Source organism: Plasmodium fragile (genome assembly GCF_000956335.1).
Source record: "Plasmodium fragile strain nilgiri unplaced genomic scaffold supercont1.28, whole genome shotgun sequence".
Classification (NCBI taxonomy): Eukaryota; Apicomplexa; class Aconoidasida; order Haemosporida; family Plasmodiidae; genus Plasmodium; species Plasmodium fragile.
In genome coordinates this window covers 75,675-86,727 of record NW_012192608.1, presented here as the reverse complement: position 1 = coordinate 86,727, position 11,053 = coordinate 75,675, and the positions used below count along the sequence as shown (strand labels likewise).

General features: G+C 38.5%; 3 protein-coding genes and 1 non-coding gene across 4 annotated transcripts; 2 read left to right on the top strand and 2 right to left on the bottom strand.

Moving 5' to 3' along the window:
• Positions 1-868: 868 nt before the first annotated feature.
• Positions 869-2,866, top strand: AK88_02737 (uncharacterized protein; the record flags this gene model as incomplete). The annotated part of the gene is made up of 1 exon (XM_012480360.1): positions 869-2,866. One exon carries the CDS (start codon positions 869-871, stop codon positions 2,864-2,866), a length of 1,998 nt encoding a protein of 665 aa, XP_012335783.1.
• Positions 2,867-3,708: 842 nt separating this feature from the next.
• AK88_02736 (uncharacterized protein) lies at positions 3,709-5,757 on the bottom strand (the record flags this gene model as incomplete). The annotated part of the gene is made up of 3 exons (XM_012480359.1): positions 3,709-3,735; positions 3,866-5,410; positions 5,572-5,757. The coding sequence occupies 3 exons, from the start codon at positions 5,755-5,757 to the stop codon at positions 3,709-3,711; spliced, it is 1,758 nt and encodes a 585-aa protein (XP_012335782.1).
• A 1,150-nt stretch (positions 5,758-6,907) lies between these two features.
• On the bottom strand, positions 6,908-8,875 carry AK88_02735 (uncharacterized protein; the record flags this gene model as incomplete). Its single annotated transcript, XM_012480358.1, has 1 exon — positions 6,908-8,875. One exon carries the CDS (start codon positions 8,873-8,875, stop codon positions 6,908-6,910), a length of 1,968 nt encoding a protein of 655 aa, XP_012335781.1.
• Positions 8,876-10,878: 2,003 nt separating this feature from the next.
• AK88_02734 lies at positions 10,879-10,951 on the top strand. The gene has a single exon. It is a non-coding gene; the product is annotated as a tRNA-Val (tRNA).
• Positions 10,952-11,053: the final 102 nt, after the last annotated feature.

Here is an 11,053-nt window from a genome sequence, read left to right as displayed (position 1 = left end):
AAAAAAAAAAAAAAAAAAAAAAAAAAAAAAAAAGAAGGGGAAAGCCAAAAAAGAAGAAATAAAACAACAAAAACGAAAATATATAAATGAAAGAAAGAAAAGAAAAAACAAAAAATAGAACGAGCAAGCACGTATTTTTTCTTCATAACATATAAATGACCTTTTAGCGACATTATATGCATTTTTAAGCATGTAGCATTTGACGCTGTGTTGCTCAAATGGTACGCCATATTATTATATGTCACAGTTAAAAGGCATTTCATTTGTAATAAAATACGCCGACATCAGGGGTAAAAAGAAAGCGAACAAAGCATATTCCTGCAAAGGAACTGCTTCCGTATTAGGGGAAGCGCGAATAGAGAAAGAGGGCGAAATGATTTTTCATTATCAGTGAATGAAGGAAATAACTCGTTTTCTTGAGCCAAGTTAAAATTTTGGCCCATGACTCTGTTAATTTTTGCACCCCAAAATAGGGAATAAAAGGAAACACGGTAGAGTATGTTGGTATAACATAAATCCATGGGAATTTTTCGATAGGGAAAAAAAGAAGCGAAAAAGAAAAAGGTTTTAAAAGGCTACATTGTATTACCAAGAATAACGGAAGTGTTTATACAAAACTATACACGGACAGAGGTCAAAAAATCCCAAGGGGAAAGGAAAAAGAGGGTATATTGTTAGTTTCCACACCATTTTCCTAACTCCTCCAGGGAATATGCGACTTTTCGCACGAATAGGGCAAACACCCCCCCCCATAGTTAGCCAACGTATGACCAGCGGACAAGTCTACAGTTCTGTCTCCCTCTCCGCCTGGTACATAAAAGACAAGCCTGCTGTTGCTTCTTAGCTGTTGAGGCCAGAAGGAGGCAGAATGAAAAGGGATAGAAACCAACATATAGGCGAAGGGAAAGGGAAGAGAAAAAAAAATGATCATGGTAATGACGTCGGCGTGGTAGGGCAACTTGGGACAGGAAAGGAAGGCGCCGGAGGAGGGGGAAAAGGTGGGACTGAAAAAAGTGGGAAGGACATTGAAACGTTTAATCCGCAACTCAGCGCAAGAGAGTTGAAAAAAATTCAGTACTACGAAAATATGTTTAAGAAAATGGAGCGTAAAAGGGAGGAGCGCCAGAACGAGGGGGACAGCAAGGGGGATAACAAGGTGGATAGCAAGGCCGACAACAAGGGGAAGAAGAAAGATAACAACCAGAGGAGCATGAAGAGGGAGACAGAGCCGAGCACTAAGGAGAAAGGGAAAGAGTCCAGTGGAGAAGCACTTGAAGAGTCAGGAAAGGTGGCAGGTGAGGCAGTGGTCACGAAGGAAAAAGAAGACCACGCTAAGCAAAGTTGTGTGACGGGAACTGCCCAGGGAAACAGCCAGAAAGGGGGAAAAAATGCGGAAGACACAAAGGAAGCGAAGCACAAGCCGAAGAAAGCGAATCCAAAGATGGAGCCAAGAGAGACATGTGCAAATGCAGTCAGCTGGGAGAAACAAGATGAACCCCAGTCGATGGATGATAACGAACGCGGCAAGAATAATAAATGGAGAAATGTAGAAAAGTCTCAAATCAGAATTAAGAAAGAGGAGTTAAGCATGGGCAAAGGTACTTGTTCCAAAGTTACGGAAGGAAGCAATAAGGCTGTTACGTTGAAAGGAAAGAAGTGTTTAGATAATTCGAACCGCCTTGTGCGTGATATTGAGGGAGGAGGAGATGATGATGAGTTGCACAGTACGGAGAGGAACTTTCCACGTGGTGAAAGCTACAACCGTCAGAGTAGTGCTTCCCCAAAGCATTATACATATAAGAAGAACGGAATGGCAGAAGCAGGGAAAGGGGATAAGGTAAAGGAAGAAAATAGAAAAAGTAGTGTAAGCCGCCACAAAATGGATGGCGACAAGGAACACGAATCAGATCATGATGTAAATTATGATAATGCTCCGAATGAGATGATAAACTTCAAGGGGAAGAGGAAAATTTACTCAGAAAGGGAAAGGGGAAAAAGGGTTTTAAAGATTAAGAGGAGCTTCTCAGTCAGCTCAAATATAAATGAATATTTTTTCGACACAAGTTCTATACAGTTGATGAACTATAATGACCATGACCCCAGTGCGTACGGAAAGGAAGAACATAGTTCAGGGGAAGATAATGATAATGAGCCAACCTTTAATTACAAAAAGAAAAAACTCCTACAAGTGTTAACACATACAGATGATAAAGACAGTGACACTGTTAATTCCTTGGTAGTAGGGAATAATGGCAGTAGTAGCAATAACAGCGAGAGGGGCAATTATAATTTGTCCGATTCGGAAAAATGGCTAATATGGAAAAATAAAAAAAATTACAATATTTTGTTCGCTTCGAATAATAACAGTAGGAAGAGAAACAAATGGCACATTGTACGCAGTTATGATGAGCTCCGCGTCGGAACAAATAAACATGTGGACTTGCATCCACATGGTAAAGAAAATGTTGTTTATGAACAAATGAATATGAATGGCAGATCAAATGGCACCGAATATTTTATCAATAGGGATACTCTACCCTTGCAGAAGAAATCATTTTGTGAAAAAAAAATTCACGCGAAAACTGTACAAGGTAGTAACACCACAAATATGATAATGCATGCTAATAAAAATTTTGATGTCACTTGTTGCATCAGGAAATATCTTGATAATATGCGGTACACAAATTTAAAAAAATTAAAAAACGTGAACAGAGGGAATTTAAAATTGTATGTGAACGGGTGTACAAATTTTTTAAACTTTGACAAGGTGGATAGCGCTATCCTGTCCATGCGGAAATTCCAGGAGGCGCTGCAGCGGAGAGGTGGCGTAGGTGGTCGTGGAGAGGGAGACGCAGCACCTTTGTAAATAAGGAGAGCTTGCGAATTAACTGACTGCAGGGATGTGTGGGGTAATCCGGTCGCCCATTTACGATCCTGCGTGTGTATGCAATATGATATGGGGTAGAGTGAAGAGGCTCGCGGCGTTTGATAATGTTGTACCTTCGCTTGTCCCATTCTGTAGTAGACATATATGTTGCACATAAATTTGACGCACCCCAGAAGTAGTGACAAAAAAAACTTTTGCATTACTAACATGTGTGTGAAACGAATAGAATCCGTGCTGGATAATGTGGGATAGAAAAGTCCTCATAATTATCCTCATCACCATCATCGTCACCATCATGGTCACCATCATCAGCAGAAGGGTGAGGGGGGCACGCTTCTTCGACTTGTCACGTGCATTTCCTTTCATCCCCTTTTTTTTTCTTTTTTTTTTTTCGTTATTCCATTGTAATAATTCGCAATTATGTATGTATGCCCATACAATACACATGATTGTACAAACACACAAAACACCTCCTCCCTACATATGCATTGAGCGCATACGCGCAGTTATGCCTGTAGAGGGATATCTTTTTTTAGTTAATTTGGTCAGTTGTACCAATTTAAATTTTTTTCCTGTTTTTTTTTTTTTTTTGAATCTTGTTTTAATCCTTCCCCGTTTCGCGCTAATATATATTGTGAGAATGGGAGAAGATGGTATGACATGTCTCCTTCATGGTGTATTAACGCAATTCTGGTTATGTGTCGTATTGATCATAACTCTGGGTTAACGCGGCATAATACTTTTCTTCACAGATTATCTTCATTTGTACAGCTATAATGATACTATGTGGACAGATCTTCTACTCTCATTTGGTCGTCTATTTAAATGTTTAACCTTTTTTTGAAATTCTGCTTGTGGGAGGGGACGGAAAAGGGTGATATGTGGGTAATATGGTTATTACATGATGTGGTAAAACGGAGTGAAGCCAGCTACAGGGAGGGGTCACACACCCCTTTTTTTCACTTTCGCGTTACTCACCTGGAACCTGTTGGCCGCCGTGCGGGAGAGGCACTTCTTCCCTTGCCTCAAAACTTGATTAACCAAGTTACCACCGTCCGACTCCAAAACGGAGTAGACAAATTTCGGAAGAAGGAAGTGTTCGTGAATCAGATGCGACAATTCATATTTGAAAGTAGCGTAATTATTATTGTAACATGATAAAATATGGTTTCCAATTTTTGGGTTAATATTTGGGTTTATGTTATTTCGTGAGGAGAGCTGTAATTTTTCTTCGTCACTTTTATTTGTACCAACTATTGTGGTGTGTACGTTGTCTGAACAGGTTACATGTTGATTGTAATTTTTGTCCTGTTGTGAGGGAGGGGAAGATGATGTACATTTATTCTGTGTAGTTTGATCTTGTTTGCTTAGGAAAAGTTTATCGGCATGCTGGGTGAGTGGTGACATGTTGCCGCCTGGTCGTTCAGTGACATGAGGAGATATATCTCTCATTTTGTAGTGGTAAAAGAAGAAGAACAAATTTATAAGATTGTTAATTTCTTTCCTGCCCGCTTGTGCATAAATTAAATTGTTGTAATTATCCGTTTTACTTTTTTTAATTTTTTCCTCTATTATATGTTTATCATCAAAGAGGTAAATAATGTTATGGGCATTTTTAAAATTTCCCGAAAGGTTATCATCGTTATGTTTGCTCATTTTTTGTTGTCCATCAAGATTCATTATTTGTACATGAAATTTGGAGGGGAATATTTTTGGTAAATTTATCATATGAGGAAAGTACGAGTTTATTTTTCTCGAAATTGTTTTCATCACTTCGATATTTTTTTTTTGGTCTGCTCCCACTATTAAGTAATCTGGTTTGTATAGCAAAATATCTGCTAGCATTAAATTTGGGTAAGAAAGTAACGCCACGGATTTATGCTTTGGGAAGTTCTTTACATGCACATGTTTGTTCAGCATGTTAACTGAAGTGAAGGAGTTTATGAAATAATAGAGTGACGTATGTTGTGCTATGTCCGACTGTCTAAATATATAAAAATAGTGTTTTTGTTTTAATTTTTGTTTGACGTAGTTAAACGGTGTATCTTCGTCATTGCATGGGATATTGTGCTCTTGGGAGACTTCATTATCATTCTTCACGTATGAGTACTCATTTCCTGATGGGTCTTTTAAAAATGAGTAAAATGAGTAATCTTGGGTAGTGGTGTCACGAGCGCGTTGATGAAACATTTCTTCGTTGATAATCCGATTTATGTTGCCCAGTTTCAACAGATTCTCTAATTTTACATTATTTATGAAAACCTGTAGGTATTTTTTTTTTTTTACATACATGTCCATTATTAAAGAGAGAATGGTGTTAACTGAATCGACGACGTTTGTTCTTAAGGTGGGGAGCTTATCTACACTTGTTAAGGAATGCAAATCTGCTATTAGTATTATTTTGTATATCTTCACCGTCTTTTTTGTTTTTCTGTTCTCGAAAGGGGCGTTCCTTTTGGCTTCCAAGTTTATAATTGGGTTTAGGCACCCGATGTAGTTCCCCAGGTGAATGCTGCCGCTCGGCTGTTTTTAGCCAAAAAAAAAAAAAAAAAACAGAGATGGAAAAATTAAGAAACGTAACGGGATGGGCACAGGAGAAACGGTGAAGTCAGGAACGATCCCGCTGCACATCATTGTAAGTAGCCCCAATTCACACGTGACACATTTGTGGACAAGTTTATTACCTTAATGCCAGTTAGATAGGTACAACCATTTCTAAGGTTAACTTTGAATTTTGTTCTTTTGACTTGGGGAGCCTTCGACAGAAAGGGAGTGCATCCTCCCCTGCGCACCATTTTATTAGCATATGCGTAAAGGTCAATCTGCGCTAGTATGAGGAGACATAAAATGAGCACTCGTCCGCTCCACATTATGCATTCCTTCGACATGAACTCGTTGTGTGCCCATACATCTGACCTCAAGTGTGCTGCGAAAACGCATCGAAGAAATCAAATGGCGCAGCCATTTTTCTTAAAAAGGAATAAAAAATAAAGAACACCCCCCAGAAGGATACGTACAAAATGAAGTATACCCACTTTTTATACATTTCAGGGGGAATTTTTGCTAGGACAATGTTTTCTTGCCGCGAACTCGTTTGCATTGCGTGAAGTTCTTTCGTACATGGAAGTGTAAAATGCGTATTCTGTCGCTTATCCAGGTAAAAGTTTTTTTTTTTTTTTTTTTTGCGTTTTTTCTTTTTTGCAAGTGCATCCGAGGCAGAAGGAAAGTGGGCAGTATAGCATAACGGGTACCCTATATGTTATTTTCTCCACTAGCATTTGCCTTAGCATAAGAGAAAAAAATCTTCTGCGTCAGAATTGTGCAGAGATGATAATATATGTGCCAATTCAAGCAAAAGGAAAACGGAGAAATGGAGCTTCCCAATCGGGGAACATTTATGCGAAATAAAAAAAAAAAAAATTAGCCCATTTGACGAGAGAAAAAAATTAAAAATTAATGGTTCACTTTTTGTTATAACATAAATATGCAATTATGCGCTGTCGTCCTCTTTGACGCAATACCATTTGGGGTTTACAAATTTGGAAAAAAAAAAAATCATCATTGGGTAATTGCTACCTGGGTAACCACACAAATGCAGTCTTGAAAAGGGGAATTTTATAAATACCGCAAAACGAATTTCGCACAAATTTGGAGTTAATTTAAAATTGGTGAGTTAAGCCCTTGGGATTGAGGAAGGAATTCATATGACAGGAAAAACATCGAATCGTCATACATGCGAATGTACATGCGGCTGCGCATACGCATTTGTTGGGGCGGTTCACACAAAAAAGGGGGGGGGGTTGGAAAAAGGCGCCTTTTGGGAAAACACACACTCTGGCGCAAATAGGCATATGCACAAGCACGTGTGTTAGAAAAGCAAGCATGGAAACACGCCTGCTTAAAGGATAAGACATAAAAAAGGGTTGTGGCTCTGCGCGAGTCCACATACAGGAACGACGCACGAAATCAGAAACAGTGCACACAACAGTGGTGGTACAAAAAAAAAAGTAAAAAAAAAAGTTAAAGCTCAAACAAATCATCCAGTGAATACTTCTTAGTGTTTACAGAACTGTGCAAACTATGGGCACTTTTTTTTTTAATCTTTTCATTTATTTTGTTGATTATAATTTGTCGCTTATTTAATTTGTGGTTTATGTTCGTTTGCAGAGAGTTCTTGCTTTTGAGGTGTACTCCACTTTTGGAGTCCATCTGGTTCACATGTTCTTTTAAATTTGTTTTTTCCGATTTGCCCGGCTGTGCCGTAGCTGGGGTACTATGGGTATGAATGAATTTGCTAGTATTAGGGTCGCTCTCCTTCAAGTTGTGTGCGCGTGCGCCGCTGGTATCGCCTTCCTTCATTTTCTGGTTCATAATTTTGGTTACCAGTTCCTGGTTATACAAATTGTGTAAGCATAGGTTGATTACGTCCGGGGTGTAAATAATTTGGGTGCCTACTGTATCGCTACATTGTGGGGCATTTACGCCACCATTTTGGGTAGCCTCCTTTCTGGCAGCTTGATCAGGATTATCTAACAGGTCAACAGTAGAAGGCGGATCTTTGCTTTGATCATCTTGTGAGTTATTCACGTTAAACGATTTCTCTTGTTGGGGACACATTTGTGTGTTATCTTTACCAGGATCATTTTGGATGTTAGCACTATTGGGGGAGCTTCTCCCAACGATGTTGATTTTTTCAGTCCTTTCTCGTAATGCTTCTTCATTTAGGCACTCTTTTTCAGAGTTCCCATTTGTGGTAGGAACCCCATGACTGGTGCTTTTTTTTGCCTGGTCCGCTTCTCCCCCTTGTGTAAATTCACTCTTCAAAGCATAAATGTGGGAATCATAAATTACATGGTCAATAAAGGTTAAAAACGAGAGGGAAAGAATATTAACCAATTTGCTATCTACATCAATGGAGGAAGAATTTTTCTGTTGACCTTCTGTCATGTCTTTTATGTATCTATTCAAAATTTGAATTTCGTCCGTTACGCTATTTTGTGTGTTGAGAAAATATTGTGGTTGTACATCCTTGACCTCCTTTTTAGCACTTAAGGAATTTTTATAAAAATCGAGGGGTGCATCAGATTGGCAAATATTTTCATACAACTCTTTAATTGAGTCTATGGAGCTATCTGCTTCGGCTTCTGCTTCTCTTTCACTTTCATCCATCGACTTTTCACTCCTACTTGAGTACAAAATGTCTATGTTAATGTTATCGCTTTTTACTGTCGGATTCTTTTTTGCAATCCCCTTGAGGTAATTCTGTGTTACAAATTCATAATTTGTTAGGTATGCAATTTCATCATCTATAAGGGGGTCGTTCGTTTTGCTAACTGTGGCCAGATTAGCTGCATGTGCGGGGTGAATGGGATTGAACGGATACATTGCCAACCCAGCGTACTCTGGATTGGGTCCACTTTTTATCTTCCTTTTTTTGGGGGTTTCTTTGCTTAAAAATGAGGTACTTCTTTTTGCATCACCTGGAATATTTTTTGTTTTTTTATATGATGTTCCTGTTCCCTTTTTAGTGCTCACATTTTCCTGACTCTGCTCATTTGGTGCAGCACCTGGGCTGCTCACTTGAGCATTGCTAGAGTTTAGCTGCTTTTCCAAAGGTTTCTCTTCTACTTGTGATTCTTCCTTGAGTAGTTTGTTTTGGTTTTCCTCCGTTTTGTCGCCATCCACCTCCTCTGCGATGTGCACATTTTGGCTGCTCTGTTGCTGCAGCTTTTCGTTTTCGGATAGGAAGTCCTTTTTGATTTCATTTAGCATGTTTAAAATGTCGTAGTTTTCTTCGTCATCGTTCTCATCACCGCGGTTCTCACCGTGGTTCTCACCACGGTTCTCATTCTCCTCATTTTCACCCTTGCTTGCTACATTATGCAATGCCTGTGCGTCGTTCGCGGTTGGTGGGCCAACTTCTTTCTCGGGAATGTGGTATTCACTGGTCAATTCGTTTTCATTTTGACTGAAAAACGTTTCGTTCATCCTATATTTTGGCAGGATATATTAACGTGTTTCTGTTGGCTTTTGTAAAACGCGTTGCGGGATGCAGTACGCACATTGGTGAACATATGCATGAGAGAAGTACATATAAGTGTATATATATAATATATGCACGCGTTTTTATTTTGATGGTAATACATTAGAAAAGCTTCAAAAAATTATAAAAAGAAAAAAAAAAAAAAAGTGAGACGCAAATGGATAATTAAATGGTTAATTTGCGTATACTGCCCATGGGAAGTATGTACATACGTATCTGCATACATGTTTTATTTATTATTTTTTTTTTTTCTTAAAGCACACACGAAAGCTGTATTACTTCCAGCATTTTTTTGTTAACCGTTAAATGAAGAAAAAAAGGGACAAAAAATAGAGCGATTAACATGCAGGAATCAACATTAAAAATGGCATAAAGCAAGAATCTCCCACGTGAAGTGTAAACACGCAGGAACGTGACATTATATTCTTTAATAATTATATATGCTTGGGTGCGAAAATGTTCACGTTCATCCCGTTATGTACGAAATTGTTGGTGTACAGGAAAATGCCTAAATGACAGGGAGAAGCTTATTTCCACTTCAAATGATATGTGACATGGTGGTTGAGACGTATATATTACCTAAGAAGACCCTTCGTTGTGATTTTTTTTTTAAAAACAATGACACGGGTGCACGTAGGAACGTGGACGCAATACAATTCTTTATGTTAAAGCTACATTAAAATTTGTCATCCCCCGCGAACGGCAGAATTAACGAGTTGTAAGATGAGTGAGGCTTCGTTTGGAATTGAAGACCAGATGGTTACGCGAGGTGAGGTGCATATGTATACATATATACATACATTATATATAAGCGTACATATGCTTACATAGATACTTTCGTGTGTCAGTGCGTGACGGAGTTCATGAAAGGGACAGCAGAGAAATGGTTCGTAATAACTTCCTTTATACATATTCTGTCCTGAATTTTAAAACTGTTGCTTAGAACGCCAGAGCCACTTGTCCCTTGTGAATATTAAAAGGGTGTTTAGGGAAAAATATCATGACATACCAATTGGCTATAACGAACCAGTCATTACTTAAAGTTGTAACAAGAAAAGTACCAAAAGGGTGTGATGATAACTAACATTTTATAAGGGGTACGGTACATCATTTGTGAAGTTACGCATGCCGTCCTTCAGCACAGAAGGATAAGTTGGCGAAGCATAAATTTGTATATGAATAACGTATACACGTGCAACGTCGCATGCTCATAGACGGGTGTAAAGCTACGTTCCCATCATAGTTCCACAGACAGACCATTTTAAATCTGTGCGCGACGGGATGTTTGTTAAGGAAAGACCTCTAGCATGGTAAGTACCAATTTGATCATTCACATTTGGCAGCGATATGTTAAGGCCCATGTATGTACTATTTCTGCATGACCATATTAATTGCGATGCCGTAGGGTCAGAACAGATAAGCGTCTCCGCTTTTTACATTTTTGCCTTAAAGCAATTGATGCTGTTTTTTTTGTTGGTTGTTATCATTTGTCCGTCTGCTTTTTTCCCGTATTTTGTATACGAAAATGCATAACATGTTGGTATTTAAAAAAGTGACATGGGGCCAAATTTCTCTTTTCTCATTAATACAGGATCATGCGCATATGGTACAAATATTCTTAAAATAAGGAAAACATTTGCGTGTGATGATTTTTTTTTTTGGTTTTTCGTTTATTAATTTGTATACATAAATGCAGCAGTTACGTTTTCTTTACCCAAAAGGTATTCAAATGTTGTTATGATTTTTAAGCGAAAAATGGAATAGCAATTTTTGCCCCTTTGAGAAAAAAAAAAAAAAATGGGAGCAAGTTTGCCGTTGTTTCAATTGTGTTTATGGGAATGGCACCAAGGGGGACAGTGCTTTTGACGCTATAGAAAATATGCATAAGCACTGCTGTAGAGTGCGAACTGTGCAGCAGGTGGGTTTTCGCTGAGAATCAGCGTTTGAAGCGAGCATGGTCTAGTGGCTATGACGCCTGCCTAACACGCAGGAGATCCCGAGTTCGATCCTCGGTGCTCGTATTATATATATATAAAATAAATAAGAAAAAAAAACAAATCTGAACACGTTTTTGTTTTTCTGCAGAAAAATGATAGGAAAAATAATGGTAGCTTAAAACAATA